The following is a 19,773-nucleotide window of genomic DNA, read 5'->3' on the forward strand; positions in this document are numbered from 1 at the left end:
ATTTCTTTTTTGCTTTTACACATTTTTTAAAATCTTTTTTCCGCCGTTTTTCTATGAATTTTTTATCCATTTAGCGCGGTCATTGAGCTATTTTCGTCGCCTTTAGAATTCATTGATATTTTGATAAATCGTTTACCATCACTTTTGTTTTTCAACTAAAATTGTGTTGACATTGAAAACGGCTAAGAACAAAACAAAGATTTTCTGTTAAATGCAGCTTTAAGATTTTTCGACAGAACGATTGTAGATTTTAACTGATAACAAATAGCTGATAGTTAATAATATTGCAAATATTGCTACTAGCAAAAAGTTAAGATTGAAATGGGCCGAAAAGTATTACAATTGGTTAGGAGGAAAAAAAACAAGTTTAATGTTCTTTCATATAAAAATGACGCTACAGTGTTTAAAGGGACATATTACTAACAATCAGTATCACTATTATCCTGCTTGTCGAGTATATTATAATATAATTTATTAAAATTATGATGGTATGAATAAGAGGCAATACCTTAAAACACCCACAGACCTATTTGGAACGTTGTAAATATTGATTACAAAAGGAATACAGAAATAAAAATTCAACAAGGTCATGTTAGTGTTTGAAAGTAATTAACAGACTAATCATACAAAAGAGCGTTTACTTAAAAGAACTGCAATCTTATAAATGGTTAGATTACCATTAGTTTTAAGCATAGATTTTGGCCTATTTGCTTACTTTTAGTATTATCGATACCTTTTATATTTTGTGATAACTTTTTGATAATTATAACATTTATATATAACTGTCGCAGTCTTTGGCGATTTTGAATATGTTCATTACTTTTAAATTTTCAACATAATTGAGAATTTCGGTATATGTTGAAATTTCCGATAACCTTTGGATTAAGCGATAACTTTTAAATTGATGGATAATTTTTAGTGAATATGTCAGTTCTTATCTCTTCCTTTTATTAAGAGAAAGATACAGTGTTTCTGGCTGCATTTTCCAAAACTGAGCATACTAATCACATTTAATTTTATTGACTGATGTGTCAGCTTCTTATCGATAGCCGTTCATTAAAGTAATTTCTATTAAGAGAAAATGGAGTGGAAATTTTCCAAATATTTCGCACAGGCTGAGACAACACCCAAGACCAGCCACCGCGGGTGTTGATCATTTATATGAACCTTATCAAATTATTAGCAATGGATGTTAAGATTTAGCAAGTTGCTTTGATTTTAATACTGTAGAAATTTGTATTCACATTATTGAATAAATAATAAATTATTACGTATAAGTTTACTTTTCATGAACTTGAATTTTGAAAATTTTGGGAATAATTTAGCATATTTATCTAATTTTGATATATTCGTTCTATATCAAAATCAGTAAAAGCTGTAAAGCTGAAATTTTCAATAGTTCTCCATTTAATGGAATTAATCTCTTCTGGGCTTCAGGCTCGTTTTTACGCCGATAAGTAGATAATAAATTAATTTTGAAGTACTTTTGGCAAAACTACATATGAACCAGTGAATGCATTGAAGTTGGGCGCAATCAAATTTTATATACACTTTGAATAGGGCAGCAAAAACACCCGCGCACATACACACACACACACAAAACAGCCAACGCGTCTCAGCCAACTGCGGCAGTGACGTTTTTATGACGCGTCAGCGAGCGCACCCCGCTGTCTATATTGATATTTGAAATGTGAGTATTTCCTAAAATATTTATCCGATCGTTTTAGCAAAGGCATTCGTCAAGAACATGACTAGTCGTTTTTGTCATTTCTTTCAGATTTGCCCGTTTAATATTGGAGGTGTGAGGTAGGAAGGAGGAAATAAATTAAATTAAATGCTATATGGCTCGGCTATAGAAGCACATACATAGAAAATTTGGTTGATCTACCTCTTATACTAGTAAAAACATCCAGACGGACGGACAGACAAATATTATCAAATGTCACAGAGCTGCAATCCCGTAAGAAAAAGTACTGCCTGATTTTGACATAAATTGGGGGTTTTCTCCATTTTTTTTTAGTTTCTGTTTTAATCTGCATCTAAATTATGAAAGCTAATTATATTTTTTACTTGGTAACCAGAAATTTTGAATTATTATGGAAATTTGTTTTAATGTTGCATAAGAAGGCAAAACAAACTATATATTAATATCAATAACACAAGCCAAGACAATCGGATAAGTAACTTCGGAATTATTCAGATTTCAAATAGAATATATATGACTTTCAAAAATATATATTCAAACTATAATAGTCATTAGAATACATACAGATATACAATAACACATAATTTATTTATTATTTTATTTACTATATACGTTCTAACTCGGATGCAAAAATCATTTATTTCAGAGACTCGGCCTTTCAGCCTAACATCTTGACAGTTTGGGCAATTTACTGAAGCATTAATTAAATACCTATGTATGTCGTTGTATGTTTAAGTGCTAATCTACTTGGCGTTGACAAATATAACGCTCTTATATTCAAAGCTATAACACAGAGACACCCGACTTCAATTTTGTGCTCAACGGCAAACTGAAGCCACAGGCGACAAACAACAAGCGACAAGCTTCAAAAGCAAACAGTTTATGCGAAGTAAAGCTGTCGCATATTGTGACTTACGAATGCAGCTGACTCAATGCTACAGCGACAGCTGATTTGTGCACAAGTAAATAGGCGTTGCTATATGCAGAAGCGATAAAGCGAAAACAGCAAAAAAAAAAAAACAACTTCACGCCACTTGGAGCCAACAACAATAATAATGAAACAGACTGCATGAGCAAGGATAGAACACGACGTGAATATAATTCATACAATGACCTTAGCAGACAATTTTGCATGTACGATGACCAGTCCATGGACTCGCTGCAGGATCGCTGGCGCATCGACATGAATCCAAATGGCAGCACTGATCTATCCTTAGCCCGCACCGAGTGCTACACGCCCTGCTCGCCTTACCCGCAGTCAACATTGCTGCTGCGTCAGCACAACTTCAAGCAAAAGGCATACTACTCCAATGTGGGCAACTGTGTGCACTGCAAGAAGCGGTAAGTGCTGCCCTCAGAGTAGAAACGTTGTAGTGCGCTTCCTACGCTTTTGCTTGCAGCATTCGCTTCGGCGTTAGCAGTCTCCGGTGTCGCGATTGTCCGCTTCGCTGCCACACCGCCTGCTGTGGTGAGCTGACTGTGAATTGCATACCACAACCGGTGGTGGGCGGCAAGCGGAATTTGCTGAGTGACCTTGCACCCAGAGTGTCGCCTATGGTGCCCGCCTTAATCGTGCACTGTGTCACGGAGATCGAGATGCGCGGCCTGGAGCAGGAGGGTCTCTATCGCGTCTCTTCCACTAAAGACAAGGTGAAGCGCCTGAGGCGCAAGCTATTGCGCGGCAAGTCGGTGCCGCATCTGGGGGACAAGGACACGCATACGCTCTGCTGCTGCATTAAGGAGTTTCTGCGCACGCTGCACCGTCCACTGATTCCCGTTTACAATCGTCCGGATTTCATGCTGGCCACAGAGCTCGACGACCCCATGGCTGCCGAGGAGCAGCTGTATATGGCAGTGATGGAACTGGAGCAGTCACACCGCGACACTCTGGCGTTTCTCATGCTGCACTGGCAACGCATCGCTCAATGTCCAGAGGTGAAGATGTCTGTCAATAATCTTGCTGTCATCTTTGCGCCCACACTGTTCGACAACATTGACATGAATCTTAGCAACATCGTGCTCTGGCAGCAGGTAGTCAAGCTGCTCTTGCTCCAACAGCCTGATTTTTGGGCACAGTTCCTTGAGGTTGAGGCGCTGCAGGCGTCCAGTGAACTGGACGATGAGGAATGGAAGCGTGAGCGCGAGCATTCCCCTACACTGCACTGGCAAACGGTGAAAACCTATTTTAGATCTATGGTGAGTACATTTCAAACACCATATGACTTGGCTAAGCATCCTGCTCCTACCCGCAGGTTAATCTGGCTGAATAAGTTGGCGCTGAAAGGTTGAAAAGCTAAAAAGGAAACTAAGTGATATATGAATATCCCCCTAACAAATGCTGAGGCCTATAGAGTTGCTATAGAGTTTAGCTGGTGTATGCTAATTGTTCAATGATTGTTGGGGAGAGTCTTATGTCCAGCCTCAGTTTCTTGTTTAAGTGATTTTATATATAGTTAACATAAAAGCTTTCTATAAGTTTATTGACCAGTTGGTGGCTCCTATTGAAAGTTTGTAAATGCAAATATTCGGGATGCTACTTCAAGCTAAATGCTTGAATGCAACTATGCTGACAATAGTAGGACCACAAGCTATTATTTATTCCATAAATATCGCTTACGTTTTACATGGAAATTGTATATTGTTGCACACCTTTCCACCTTTTTTTTAGCCAGATATCAATTGAATAAACAGGCAGAGTTCGGTAACTTAAGAACATAAAGCATGATATTTAAAATTCAATTTATTTATTAAATGTCGGCAAAAAACAGAAGCCAAAAAAAAAGTTTGTAAAATTGATATTTCCAATGGACATTTTGTGATTGTTTATTATTTATATTATTTTAAGCGGAAAGCAAAACATAAGCGCAAAATATTTGTGTGTAAATAAATAAGTTGTTTAAAGCGCTCTGCTAGCATAAACAAAATAATGAATTTGGAGTAAGAGAGACAATGCAAAAAAAATGTTAATTCATGCATAATGCAAATTGTAAAATATTCGTACAAGCAAAACAAAACAAAACACTTGAATGCATCGACCGAGTGCATAAATAGACACACGCACACACGCACGCTCGCAATCAATGTATATATATAATAAAATTAAAAAAAGCATGCGAAACTGAGCTGATACTAGCGTGCAAGCGAGATGGACAAATGTGAATGCAATGTGCGTCTGTTGCTAACCGCTCTAAAAATGCTGGCGTTTTGGGTGGCCGCCAGATTGACGATGCGTTAACATTAATGCTAATGCCAAAGGCCGCTGACCAACTCACGCACTCACATGCCTACTCAGGCACACGCATATACATATGTATGCACACACACACATAAACACGCACGCAAATGCACATGCATATTGCAGGGGCAATGAGAGTTGATTTGCAAAAAATGCAAAAAAGAGAAGCTCAAAAAGTAGAAATAAAAAAATCAACAACAACAAATAAAAATAATAAAAATAGTTTACATAATTCATGCATTATGTCCGATAAAATTTTAATGCCCAGCCCACAAATGGTTTGTGTGTGTGTGCGTGCGTGCGAGTAGCGCAAAAAATCATTGCCTACTGTGCGGCGTGCGTTAAAAATTGTTTAACAAATAGCGCATTCGCAATGGGTCTGCATATGTATTATTTAGTGTGCGTGCGAGTGTGTGTGTGTAGGGCATGTGTGCATAATCGCTTGCACTTTTTAGACTTTGTAGCCTATTTTTATTGTTAATTAAATGAGGGGAATTACATGGCACACGCCGTGAAATTGTTTACAAGTGGGTGCTAGTGTGTATGTGTGTGCACACTTACATACATATGTATGTATTTGGTTGTATGCATATATGAGTGCGAAAGGGTTCGCATGCAAATTTTTGTAATTTTTCTATTTTCCTCTAACGCTTCTTCTAGTTTCTTTTTGTGTTGGGTGGCTGGTAAAACATTTTTCGCTCGTTGTCTACATGTAATTTTACTAATTGATAGTGCAGGGGAAGGTGGAATGATGGCGAGGGGAAAAGTAGTCATGTTTTAGCGTTGACCAGACCATTTTTTTCTGCGCGTGTGCAATTGTGTTAGCTACACACATATAGAGCTGATGTCCAGCATGTAAGAATGGGTGTTTAAAAAATGCAGCTAAAAAATTACCGTTAAAAATAATAAAGGGGCATTAAGAGCAAGTGGATGGGTCAGGGTAGAGTGTGTGCGCCCGCGTTTAATTATATTATATAATGCACACTCTTATTTCTTCTTTATTTTATTAAATTGTATATAATCAACAGATATTTTTAAAAGCGTTTAATGGACAATATAATATTCATAGCATTTAAATTTTAGATACTAAATCCGAAATCAGTTGGGAATCAGTCTCTTAACTATTGTTATCAAATAATATCAAGGTTATATTTATATAAATAGGAACGACATAGTTCCATACGATTCGATAAGGGTTGCCGTTTCTGTCTATAATTTTTAACTAAAAAAAATCTACAAAATTGGAATTTTATGTCGACAGCAAACAAATCGTACACTATTATTTTGTAAATTATATTCTATAATCTGAATCAGTCTTAATTATCTCTGGCCAGATAATTAATAATTACTACCAACTTTTAGAATTCAAAAAAAAGAGTGTTTAATTTATAATTAAAAAGAAACAATTTATAGAGAGAAAAAATTACACAATATATGTTTTGAAGTTAAGATATTTATGTTTACAGGCGCCGCAATCCCACATCTCTGATAATGAATGCTGCTATAATTAAAAACTTATCCATATGTAAGTATTAAAGCTTCTCAGAACATGATAAAAGTAATGATATTGTTAACTTATAGTGTATGTCCCGTTTTCTTTCCCCATCTTTTAGTAAGTCTGCGGCAAGACTGATGTCAAATAACCTATGCTAACTATAAAAGTTGGTTGGCTGTTGTGCGACTCTCGGATCTATAGACTTACTGGGAAATAAATTGATGGGCACGGCTTCTAACTGCCGATAAATAAGCTGACATTTTCGTTACTATTGCTTGTCTGTAAATATGTCACCTAATTTGTGTTAAAATAGCTGACTCAACGAATATCGAACATTTTATTTAATGCAACCATTCAGATATGCTTCTCAACTTGACGACTATAAATTCTACATACATATGTAAACCTTAAATTTCGTCTTTTTTAACTAATACTGGTCTGGAAGAAAACAAGCTAAAGTCTAAAAAAAAAATTATTTACGCGCTCTTATCTTTTAATTATATAATTTCTTGTTATAATTAAATAAATTGCTTAAAAAGATGTTAAGGTATATGTACATATGTATGTATATCAGGGTATAGTAAGAATATAATTCCGCTAAAAGCCCCGTGAATTCTCGCTATGCCACAGAGCTCCGAGAAATTTAATGCACGCATCGACGATTTGAGAGTTATTCCTCGTAAAATATTCCGCGGATTTGACTGTGGAACAGCGGAATTGAAGTGAATATCAATTCAAGCGATAGTGATTTCTGTGGCACCCCTCTAAATACATTAAAAAAGGTGCCACAGTTTTCATTTGTTTATTTCAACATGTGTTTGTTTTTGCATCTGTGTTTAAATTGTTCATACAAAATCTAATTACTAAATAATTTGATTCAAATCAAAGAGAAAATAATGCAGTTTTATTACGAAAGTAGCTTTCTGGTTGATACTGGTTACAACTTGCAACGCCCAGTTTGGCGATACTAATTTTTTTGATCAACAAAAGTTGGGTAAAAAATAATAGTTTACCCCTTTTTTTTGTGACTCAAAACGGCAGCAAACTACATCGCACACTTATATGATGGGCTGTGTGCCACACTTTTTCACTCGCACACACACACACACACATACTCAGCTATATGGATGAGACATGCTGTGGCCAGTCAAAGACATAAAAAGAACATAGTGCAGGCTGTTGTGGGTCTGCAGCGCAGATGAGAGTGCCAAGTGAAGTAATTCCAATTGAAGCCGTAGCAACAGTAGCAGAAGCAACAGCAACAACAAAGTAACAGCCACAGTAACAGTAACAGTAACAAAACAGCGGGTAAGGCTAAAAAATCCAAGTGTGGGTAATTAAAAACGTAGCAGTAGCCCAGCAGGAAGCTTTTGAACGTAGAAACGCACTAATTTTCAGTAGTGCAAGCAAACGCACACACATACGACCTCATAAATGCATACATATGCGAGTGTGAGTGTGTGTGAGTCAAAGTCGGAAAAAGTGGCCAACGACACTGACACATTCATACAAGTACATAGGCACCCAACAACTGCGAATTCACTTGTACGCAGCAGCAGCAGCAGCAACAACAAAAATATTACATGAAAAATGTTAAAAAAGAAAGAAAATTTCAAATAGTAGTCGTCTGCAGTGTACTTTTAGGCATGCTGCTATTTCACTTTGCCTCGCACAAATGAACACCTCCGCCTGCATTTGGCAACAGGGAATGAGTAGGGGAGTGGGCATGGGTGTAAGCATGGGCATGGGTATGGGTGTGGGTATATGGGATATGTGTATGTGTTGTTATTGGTATTGTTGGTGGCTTTTCAGCAACGTCATGAACATCATCAGTCGTTCCACAGTGCGTATGCATGTGCGTGTGCGTGTGCGTGTGCGTGTGCAAGCGTGCGCTCATCAGTGCTGCAAAAGCTGTTAGCTCCGCACCGCAATTTGTGGGCGTTGTGGGTGTGGCATTTCGGGCCAACATATCATTCGTCCATTGGACAACATTTTTCGTTTCAAAATATGCAGCAGCTCCAAAAACAATAACAACAAACGTATAACAATATTTCGACTATTCCTATTTTCTTTTTCCAGCTGGGCGTTGCTCAGTTTACTTTCATTTGCTCAATCTTTGTTAACATATATGTACGTTTCCCACCCACTTGGTAGATATCTATCTGAACCTATTTATATCAAAACTAATAATCAGCTCGATTCCAGTTGATTCCAGTAAGTACGAGTAATCAGAATCTTACAATAGTAAAGCCCCTTTAAATGGTTAACAAAATTTGAAAGTTAAATATAAAAATACAATCTCAAATAAAATAGTCTAGCTGAGAACAAATTTGCATTCAAAGTATTTAAACATATAAATTAAATGAAACGAGAATTAATACACGGTACCAGCTTGGCCGATCTCGCGATCTGCGAGCTTGATTGAAGAAAACTTAAATTTCAAATCCAGCTTGACCTAAAGTCGCAAAATATTTAATTTTGCAATTAAAGACAATTTTCAAGTGTTTCATACCTTCAATCTTTATATCAGTTCAACACAAAAATCTTAATATTAGGCCAATAACAATTTTCTTGCAATTTTAATAAGCTGGTCGTGCTTATTGTATCCCACGCATATCGGTCACTACCAAAATCTTGACAGCCACCTGTCGCACCGTAAAATAAAAAGGGCATAAAACAAAGGACGATAAAAAAACAATACGCTCAATTAGCTACAATTAAGAGACTATCGAGCGCACACACGTTTACGTACACGCAGCCAAGCACAGATTGAGGTGGAGCCTATTAATTGAAATTTTATGAGCAGCTGCTGCATCTGTTGTAGGCTCAGCTCGAGTGTCATTAACGCCGTCCGTGGCGCTGGTTCTGGCGTTACCTTTTGACGTTGGCAATGCCAAGTGCGTGAGCCTCCAAACCGAGAAATTAAATGAAATGTCGGCAAATAATGGTGCTGCACTTGAAACGGCTCGACCTGGCCTGGCTTCGTCTGGCCCTGGCAGGGAATTCGAAACTTTGTGTATGGCAAATCAACTGGAAAATTGTAAACAAACGTCGTTGCCTCGGTCCATTGTCAACGTTACCCGGCAAAAATGCACACAATTTGTCGCAAGGCCGTCGGCCAGAAATTTCACTGTTAAGTCTTCTTGCCTTTAGCCCTCAACTTACAGTTAAAAAGTTACGCAAACAGCAGCAACAGATTGTTAATCGACATGCGACTCACCTGTGGGCACATTTTGCATTGATACTTGCGTCCACTGCCGCCACCCGCAGCATGTCCATGTCCCGCGGCTGCTCCCACGCCGTTGCCGCTGCCGCTCATCTTGATGGCGTTTATGGGCTGCGGTACTACAAGCAGCGCTGCCGCCGAAGCCGCCGCCACAGCGTTGTTATGATGATGGGCAGCAGCAGCTGCTGCGGCGGCTGTCACGTGATTGCTGTGATGAGTGCTGCCGCCAAGTGCAGAGTTGCTGCCAGCAGCGGAGCCTGCACCATTCGGGACGCCTCCAAGACCGAGGCTACCTGTTAGGCACATTAATCAAGAATTTAAATTAATTAATTAATTAACACACACATTACATAACTGTTCATAAGCGATTGTTAAATTAATGATAATTTTCAATTATCTTGCAAGCCTAAATTTAACTTTCAGATGTGTCTGTTTTTAAAAAGAAATAAAATAAAAATTGTGTATAATGAGAATGAAAGTGGGTTAAGTGGGTTGGGCGTATGTTAACGGAAGCAGATTCACATTCAATACGAAGTAGGTAATAATATTGAATAAGGAGCAGAGTTTTGAAAAACTTTAGTTTTTGTGGACATTAATATGATTTATAATAATAAATATTTGTAGAAAATGAAACTTAAACCAAGTATAAATTACTATATTATTCTTGTCGACTTGGCTTACTTTGAGCGGCGATTGTCGCATGATGGTCCAGCCGATTGTCATCCAGAAAGTGGCCTGCAATTGAGATGTTAGTTGCCGTTCAATTGAATTGAGTTTTGTCGGGCGCCATGGCGGTCATCTAATGCTACAGCCACGCGGCCGTCATGTCCGTCATGTCAGTCAGGTAGAAGTCACGCCGCGAGAACGGCTCGTTGATGTCGCCGACGTTCAGTCACGTCACACTGCCACATTCACCTGCATTCAGGCATTGCCACCGCTTCAACTCGTTCCTGAGTCTGTAGCAGCATAAGCCGCTTGCTCTGATTGCCGCTGGTAAATCGGACCGACTAAAGTACAGACTTGGTGGTGTGGATTATGAGAACATAGTTTTCACATTTGCCGCGGCTTGCTTATAACTTTTTATGGCCTCTGCACATAATTGAGTGCCCAAGCGCATTTGCGTGCAAGAATTGTGTAGGTCTACCGATGAGCTAAGCCTAAGCCTGTGGCTGTGGCCAGTGAAGAGCACGCCAGTTAAATAGTTTGCCCTGCGGGCGCCCCACAGGCCTGTCGCAAAAGCATTTTCTAATAAAACATTGGCAGACAATTGTTGCTGGCGCAAATGTCTTATGCGCACCAAATAGTCCGTCAAGCTAACTAGCACTACAATAGTTGTTGCTTTTGTTGTTTATGTTGGAGCTTGGCCGTCAAACATTTTTAGTGTTAATTACTTAGAGGCAAGTGGCGCCACGCGGATAGCTGCCCAAGGCAAATACACAGTCCAGCTGGCGGCATTTCAAAATGGTAGACACAGCCAAAGACACAAAGAGCAGCAATATGAGCAGGAGTCTGAGTCATGGCTTATTGTTAATTTGTACAAGTAAAAGCTCATGGTCTATGCTGCTGCCGTGTCCGTGTAAGTAAAAGCAACAGCATCGCTTAGATAGATCTACATCTACATTGTTGCTCACAATGTTGCTGATGCTTATCGCAGCAACATCAGCTACAGCAGTAGCACAAGCAATAGCAACAGTAACAGCAACAGCAACAGCAAGAACAACATTGTTATTGGCCAATTGCCTAGCGTTGACATTATCAGAGCGAGATCATTGCCGCCAACGCCGCCGCTTTGCGGAGGTCTCCCTGGACCCGTTTCCAAGCCCTTTTTGGAGCGTGTTGCTGTCAATGTTGCTGCCGCTGCTGCCACTGCTGCTAGCGACTCTACTCTTAAATGTTGTTTGCATTTTAGGAATTTATGTAAACATGTTGTAAGCAGCTTGTAGTCAATTGTTATTGTTGTCGGTGATGTTGTTGTTATTGCCTGCGATTTTTGCTACTGCTCTTTCTGCCAAAGGTCAATATTTCGGCAGCGGGTGCGGAAGAATCCGTGGGAGTAACTGCATGGGACACATTGTCTTCTTGCCGCACGCGTTTTGTAATTTAACTTGTATGCAACATATGCAACTTTTACTCCAAAGATTCCTCTTTATCGTGCTCAATCTAGTCGCGCCAGTGTCCGATTTATATCTCTGCTCGAGATACGTCCGGGCGCAAATTCGTGATTATCTCTACTTGTTATTATCTGAGCAATTAATTTAACCAGTCTTGCCAAAGTCTTGCCGCTGTGGATCAAGCTGTAAAACGGTCTGAGCCAGGCACTCACCTTTCTGCAGATTATTATGGTGATGGTGATCATTCATTTTGGCCTAAAAAAAATATAAAATACAAGCTTATGATTAGAGCAGTTGATTCTTGATTTTCGATGATATTAATATAGCAAGCATTATAGTAGATAATATAACTGTAATATAACATATAACTAGAACCCTTCATATCCTATCCTATAAATTCATGTATGTACATAGAAAAAAACAAAAAGGAGAAGACGGTAATTGCGAATATGTTCAGTTCAGACTTTCTTGAGTCATAAGGGCTACAGCGCAGACAGTGACACGGTAAGAGTGGTCCACCAAATTCGGATTCTTCCAAAAAAAAATTCCAAGAACAGGAAGTGTTACGATTTCAATAAAATTATGTATTTTGTCTTGGCAACATATTTCATATATTAAAATGTATAGCAAGCAACAAATTTGGATTCTCTTGATGTTTACATTTCAAACGAAAATTGTGTTATAAAAGTCCCTTTAGAAAGTGGAAGAAATAGAATGGAATAAAAAAATGTCTTATTAACTAATTTGTTACTTTGACAAATACTAAAAGCTGTTTTGTCTTTGAGCATGTTTTTAAATTATATCATTAAAGTTTCTAGAATGTACATTGAATATTTTGTGGTGGTAGTGGGTGTTGTAGTAATACTAGAGTAATCTTGAACATCTACACGATATTTAAAGTTCAAATAACGGACATGAAATTGTATGTCTTGTCTATTTATCTCTTATTATTAAAATATTTAAAACAGGTTGTCAAATTACGTATATTCTGAAATCACATATCAAAACATCAAATACACAACTTTACTTATTTCTTGCTTTTGGTATTTGCCCATATAGTGGTATCGAAATAAAATTTAAGCTTATCAATCCCGTCCATACTTAAGCGTATTCCTCAGAAACTTCCATGTTCCACTCGTCCATCAACGGCATCTGATGTTGCGCAAAATCAAACTGAAGTTTTTCACTTTGGGATGTTAGGGGTGCTTTTGGAATGGAACTTAACATCCGAACAGTGTGAATTGGTGTTCTTTATTTATCCAGCCTAATTTATTTGAATGCGAGCACATAGATTATATACTTTCTATAAAGCTTGGTCTGACATATCCATGAATTATTGAGAAAAAAAACATCCAAAGCGCGAAGTTGTATACACTTAAACATTTTTATAAACATCGAAAAGGGTATCATGAAGTTTTGCAAATGTATATAACAGGGATAAGGAGGCAAGATCGAGAAGAAAAATTTATATGTAGTCATGTCCATCAGTTCGTCAGCCTGTCTGGATGTATTAACAAAAATATCTCAGCAACTAAAAGCTAGAGAAACCAAATTCTTCTTATATCAGAGACTAGACGCATTGTTTTTTATTATTTATCCGATCGTTCTGCATCGTCTTCTCGATTTTAGATTTAATGCTGCGTAAAGTAAATATTTTGAATTTGTTAAATTTGATTACTTTCTCCTCCCTTCTCCGCTCTTGAAATATTATATCACCTTAACCTTATACATATATATATATATATATATTTACTGATTTTGTTTAGAAGCGCTTGCAAGTAATAATAAGTATTGCTTTACAAAGTTACCAAAGATATTCATTGTCTTATGAAAATTGTTGTTGTGTTTAAAAAAATACTTATACATTTGATTAAAAGAAACAATTTACGTAATATCATTCAAATTGTAAATTCAATTCAATGGACTGTCCGATAAAATACCAAGCGAATTAGATTAACTGTTAAAACAATTCAATGAATCCAAAACGATATCACTATTTAACTAAAACTGGAAACATTTCGTTTCTCATTGAAATGCTTACTGAATAAAATCGAAGCTAAAATTATAGTTTGACATACGCAAATTTATTCAATGCCGTTAGAAGCAACTCAAATGGAATCTAAACACCCACACGCTCAATATATTTATGAGTACATATTTGGCAATTCAAAAAATAACAATTTGCTCTAATAAACGTTTGAGTGACAAAGTTCACGCCAACTGTTGCCGAACAACCATGAGTTATACAAAGTGAGAGTGTTAACAAAGCTAAAAAGAACTAATCGAAAAAAAACTAGGTACAACAAAAAACATGAAAACATATTCCGACAGCATGTAAATGTTAAATGTGGGCTAAAAGCCTTGATACTCGCTGTTGCGGTCTTTCACTTTTATTCTCCCTTTTGCACTACACAGCAACTAGACATGACCTAGGCCACATGGCAGCAATTTTCAAATAGAATAAAACAAAATCCCCATATAAACTTGACTGATATCTCTAAACACTTCAATATGTTTAGAAAAAAACCAACAACAAGAGCTCAAATGAACACGTGTCGACAGAATGTAACAGGAATAACAAAACCGTTATTTGTATACTATACAACAAACAACAAGAAAGCAATGAAAAAACAACCATGCATAGTCTAAAATGCCAGACAGCGTCATCTATAAAAGTAAATACAAATGCAAAAAGCAAGAACGCAAGTTTAGAATTTTTGTGTTTCCCCCATTGTTTTTTGTTTTTGCTTTTCTTTGAATTTGTATTTGGCTTTGTATTTGTATTTGAATGTTTTTAATGTAAGGACTGATATTTTTTTATGCATGTGCGATATTGAACGGCACTTGCTTACAACACTTACCTCATATTCCTGTTTTAGGGTCATCGGATGATGCTCACTGGCGTGTTGATGACTGCGCGGTGTTGGCGGCCAAAGATTGTAATCGCTTATATCCTTGGCATGCTGTTTGGATTGCGGCAATAATTACGTTGATAACATAGAATTAGTGAAAGATATTAAATCATAAGTCATCATGCTTACATTTCAGATACATCTGTATATTTGGTTAAAATCTAAGCAAATGGGTGCATTCATAACATATTTGCAGTATTCAGTTAAAGTGTTAAAGTCAGTCAGGCAGAAAAAATCATTCTAACGTTCGAATAACTCTTCCCTAACCTCGAAGTAAAAATTTGGGACCTTCACATAGCTAAAAATTTGCGGCGAGTGCAGTGACAAATAGAAAAATATATATGTAGATATAAAAGTGTCAATTGAAATAGAAAACCGCGTTACACACTATCGAGGTGTCAAAGCGACGGCATTCGCGACCAGCAGAAGTGCGACGGCTTTTGGTGCCCTGGCCCAATGAAATGGTATATGTGTATATAAAAAGTGTTGCATATCGCAAGGGAAGTTGCCGTAACGTGTGAAAAAGTAGCACAGGCAGCAACGTTCAGTGTGTGCGTCTGTGTGTGTGTGTGTGTGTGTGTGTGTGTGTGTGTGTGTGTGTGTGTGTGTGTGTGTGTGTGAGTGCGATGCTTTAGTTTTTGTTGGCTTGTCTGTGCAATGTATGAGAGTGTGTAAATGCGTGTGCAACGGACTAGTTAGTATGTGGACAACTGAAAAAATAGAGGAAACGGTCAAAGAAAAAAAAAAACATACATATATACAGACACATATATGCACATGTGGTTGGAGTATTGGTTGCGTTGGCGGCGCTGATGAAGATGACCAGAGTGCCAGAGCAACGAGCATAACAAGAACTTCTCTCTAACCAACATGCCAGGCAGCTACTAGCCCCGCTAGTACAGCTAGCCAGTTAGCCAAAGAGCAGCAAAAAACCAAAACAACAACAGCAAGTAGTAGTAGTAGTAGAAGAAGAAGAAGAAAAAGGCGGCGCAGCACCCACACCTACATTTCCGCATAGTCTGTGAGCTCAGTTTGCAGCAGCAGCAGCAGCAACAACAGCGGCAGCACGCAAAATAATGAAATAAAACAAAAAAAGGAAATTTCGAAAAAAAAATTTTCAAAAGAAGCAAAAATACGAAAAAGGGAAAAAATTTGTACGGCGCAGTTTCAGCGCTCTCTATTGCTGTCACAGTCTTATTTTGAGCGCTCTCTTTCACACCCACACCCGCACTCTAGCTGACCACCTTCAAAACATTTGGTGGCGTCGAGAAAAAAAACGAAGAAAATGCTAGTGGAAGAAAAAAATCAAAACAAATTTTTAACCCCTTCGCAACAGTCACGAGACGAGACGGGACGCGACGTCGACCGAAGAACTCACACTTTCGCCGTCGCTTTGACGCTTTGTACTAGTGTGGGTGGTGGTTTCTATGACCAACAGCAGCATCTAGCAATAAAAAATATAAAAGCTAGGCAGTGTACGTTAATTTTTTCTGTTTCGTTTTTTTTTTCATGTTTTTATTTTGTCCTGCAATTGCTGTCCAGCTTGTAGACCCCAAACCCGAAATGCGTTGGCACAATGTAGCAACCTTTTGGTGATTCCAGACTCGAACTGACTACAACTTCAGTTCGTCCAGTTTTGCATTTTGTTTCTTTTTTGATGTTTTTGCATTTTGGTTTTATTTAAATACTACCGCCTTCATCATATTATTCTTTTTCCTGTCGCTGTCTGCTGCTATTGATTTTTTTCGCATAGAACCATTTTTTCTGCCATCAATGCTTAAATGTTTGACCATCCGCACTTTTTTTCCCGGCCTCCTTCTCTCTTCCCCTCTCTAACTTTTGTGGTCTGAGGTTAGCATTTGTTACAGGCACAAGCTGTGTCTGTTGCTATTGTTGCTCCATACCAAGTTACAAATTTGCTCAACTTTACTGCAATTACTTTAAAAATTGAAGTTGGCAGTGGTTTTCGCGGTTTTTCGTGGCTTGTTTCTCCCTCCGAGCTCGCTGGTAAGCTCCCAAACCAAAACTCAAAGTCCATGTGCCGTGACTGGCCCCATTAGTCAGTTTCTCAGATAAGAGTTGTGGACACACCCATCCCCTGTCTATGCAGAGCTAGGACTTTTCTTTGCCTTTTTCATTTTCACTTTTTCCAATCATTTTTGTTGCCGTTTATTGTGCGCTGTTCAGTTTAACGTCACATTGACTCTTTCTAATTGTATTACTTGTAATTGCTGCGTTTCGTGGTGTGGCGCTTTGAGGTTAAGGGCATTTCTTATTTAAACCGTTTTCCCCAGCTATATTGCTGCATAAGGCTTTTATTTCTTACTGTGAATTTCACCAATCCTATCTGAACTTATCCTATCTTTGAAGATGATCGGTAAGTATTCAAAGTGAAAGGGTTAGGCTAACTTCCCAGTACACAGAAGAGAATTCCAATCATATATTGTGAATCGTACTTGCATCAACCCCTAATATTGTTGCATCTCAAGTAAGCCGTCGTCACCTTTTTAAAAAAGTTTATATAAAAATGTTCAAAATGTGTTGATTCTCATAATAATATTTACAAACTTAAAATCGATTATGGGTAGCTTTGTAAAGCTTTCCCGTTAAGAAAATTAGGTGCAATTACTTTCAAACTTAATTAGTCGACTTTTCTGCTTGCTTTTTCTCTCAGCAGTTACTAACTAATTTCGTTAATGCAAGCAATTGTTGATTCAGCGACACTGCGGGTTCATTGTTGAACTTTGAAATTAATTAACTACGAAAATCCTTGGAAAAAAAAAAAATAGAAGTTACGCGGGCGCTGCCAGGTTTGCTAATAAGTAAATTGAATCCGACAGCAGAGAAGGCGAGGGCAAGGAAAACTTTTCAGCTGGGCAAGGCATTGCCCCTCGTCCTTGGAGACAATCAATCTCCATTGAAAGCAATAATTTCGCCGCACGAAAAAGTGAAAAGTGAACTGAAAGGCAAAATAAAAAAAAAATTAACGCAAATAAAGCAAAAATGAAAGAACGAAAAAGAAACGCAAAGCAAGCCAGTCGGCAAAAGAAAATCTTGTTTACATCTTGGGTGTAGAAAAAAAATGGAACGCAAAGTAAAATAAAAATGAAAAAAAAACATAAGGGTTTTGTTGTTTCTCTTTCGGCCACTCTTTGTTTTGATGCACGGCACGCGAGCAGAGAGCTAAATTTTTGCTTTGCCGCGGGGCTTACAAGGATATATATATATAAAGTCTGAGTGTGGGGAAACAAGGTGGGAAAAAGAACGTGCAATGTCTTTTTTTTCGTAATTTTTTTTTTTTTGTGAATAGCTGTCGCGACTGCTGCCCCGACCAATGTTAACTGGAAAGGCAGAAGCGAGGGTTAACGCTTTTTGGTTAGGGCAGACTTAGAGTGGAGACGCATCCCACTTCTTTCTGTTCGTGTAGCGATGGCCTGGCGCACAGACAACGACAGTTGGAGTTCGAGTTGGTCAGCCTTCTTCATTGAGTGAAAGTGCAGTGGGTGGGTGGGAGTGGTTCGCGTAACTTGTGCAAAGCAAAGGGTTGACGCGCTTCTGCTGCTTGGTACGAGAAGAAAGGAACGGCCAACTCGCCGATAAGTTAAGTTGACCTGAAGCGTTTCGTTGTGTGTTCGGGTTGCGGGTTAAGGTCGATGTAGAGAAAGAATTTTTATATTTATACTTATATTTCATCATCAGATTTACAAGTAAGACAGAGAGGTAAATATCAAAATGTTTGTCTCATAGCTTAGCTCAATAAATTTACTTAAGTCGGCAATGTCCTTTGCATATTAATGACTAATTGGGTTTCTTTCCTTTCAACGCATCTATTATACTTCAAACAGCTGCCAAATGTAGCGCCGAAGCTTAAAAACAAAGTTCGACCCACAAGATAAGCTACCATAATTTTCTATTTACTTACATCGACATTGCCGTTCCACATGTAGTGCATGCCAACGGCGGTGCTGGGATCGTGATGCGTCTGTCCGGTCATATGCTCGGCCATAACTGCGCTCATCCAATGGACCAGACCTTGTGTGGGATTCTGTCCCTGTACGCTGCCGATCGGCATGTTGACCGCGGCAGCAGCAGCGGCGGCAGCGGCCACAGCAGCGGCGGTTGTGCTGCTGCTGCTGTCGTGACTTTTACCCGTTGATTGTTGCTGCTGCTGCTGCTGCTGTTGCTGTTGCGCTGTTGTTTCCGGTGGTGACTTTATGGAGTTGGAGCTGTAACTTGATTGTGTCTGTGATGCGGGTTGGGCTTGGGTAGGATTGAAATTAATTGAGGACGCGGATGCTACTTGACTAGCGTTGGAGTTGGCGTTGCCGTCCACTGACGGCGTTGGTGACGTTGTTGCCGCTGACTCTGCCAATAGTCCTGACCCGGAGCCGGGTCCCGGTCCAGGATGTAAATGCTGTTGATTGCTACTGATGTTGTTGCTATTGCTATTACTGTTGACGACGTCGTTGGCTGACCAACAGCAGCCGTTACTACTGCTGCTGTTGTTGTTGTTGGTGTTGCTATGGGGTTTCTGCAAAATAAAATGTTCATTTGTGCATTAGTAAAAGGGTTAACAGCCATTTTCATTTTGGGGCTGGTCTATGCATAAAGTACAAGACTGGAAATGCTTATTATTTTAAAGAAATGTTTGGTTAGCATATGAACAATTAAACGGGTTTTTTATAAATCATTTCCCCCAAAGGGTAACATTAGAGGAACTTGAGTGAAGTGACTACTAAACAAACAGCCTAATTGCGTTTGAAAGGTAATTCTAGAAAATTAAAGCGCGCCATCTAAGATACAGACTAAAAAACTTCCTTAAATGGAAATTAATAGACTTGTCGGATACAACAAAAATTGCGCTGGTGTTATGGCCAGTTGCCCAATTCTTTTATACACACTGACTGATCCTGAATAGATCGCTGCAACACACAAGATTTCATAAATAGACATCGACTTCGGGCTTACGAGTAACTCTATATAAAAATTTACGTTTCTAGCTTCTAGTCTTTGAAAGCTTAGTTCAGTGCACTTAATACATTTATAGATAATGTTTTTGACCTTTTAATTCAACTGTCCGATTTATTAT

General features: G+C 38.4%; 2 protein-coding genes across 2 annotated transcripts in view; one reads left to right on the forward strand and one right to left on the reverse strand.

Moving 5' to 3' along the window:
• LOC108604026 (zinc finger protein rotund) overlaps nucleotides 1-19,773 on the reverse strand; it is a 43,668-nt gene that overhangs the window by 15,900 nt on the left and 7,995 nt on the right. Inside the window, exons 2-6 of the mRNA XM_033293983.1 lie at nucleotides 18,607-19,215; nucleotides 14,634-14,735; nucleotides 11,985-12,027; nucleotides 10,343-10,396; nucleotides 9,656-9,954 (exon numbers count right to left, since the gene is read on the reverse strand). Of these exons, the coding sequence (XP_033149874.1) occupies nucleotides 9,656-9,954; nucleotides 10,343-10,396; nucleotides 11,985-12,027; nucleotides 14,634-14,735; nucleotides 18,607-19,215 (1,107 nt within the window). The remainder of the gene's footprint in view (nucleotides 1-9,655; nucleotides 9,955-10,342; nucleotides 10,397-11,984; nucleotides 12,028-14,633; nucleotides 14,736-18,606; nucleotides 19,216-19,773) is intronic.
• LOC108604027 (GTPase-activating protein RacGAP84C) lies at nucleotides 2,775-4,447 on the forward strand. The gene is made up of 3 exons (XM_017993278.2): nucleotides 2,775-3,046; nucleotides 3,106-3,901; nucleotides 3,958-4,447. Exons 1-3 carry the CDS (start codon nucleotides 2,775-2,777, stop codon nucleotides 3,973-3,975), a joined length of 1,086 nt encoding a protein of 361 aa, XP_017848767.2. The 3' UTR covers nucleotides 3,976-4,447.

The sequence above is a fragment of the Drosophila busckii genome, chromosome 3R, assembly GCF_011750605.1.
Source record: "Drosophila busckii strain San Diego stock center, stock number 13000-0081.31 chromosome 3R, ASM1175060v1, whole genome shotgun sequence".
NCBI lineage: Eukaryota > Metazoa > Arthropoda > Insecta > Diptera > Drosophilidae > Drosophila > Drosophila busckii.

Excerpts from the sequence above, each read along its gene's own strand:
- LOC108604027 (XM_017993278.2), top strand. The coding sequence starts at position 2,775 with ATGAGCAAGGATAGAACACGACGTGAATATAATTCATACAATGACCTT. Across the intron at positions 3,047-3,105 it reads TGTGTGCACTGCAAGAAGCG|CATTCGCTTCGGCGTTAGCA; the intron begins GTAAGTGCTGCC and ends TTTTGCTTGCAG.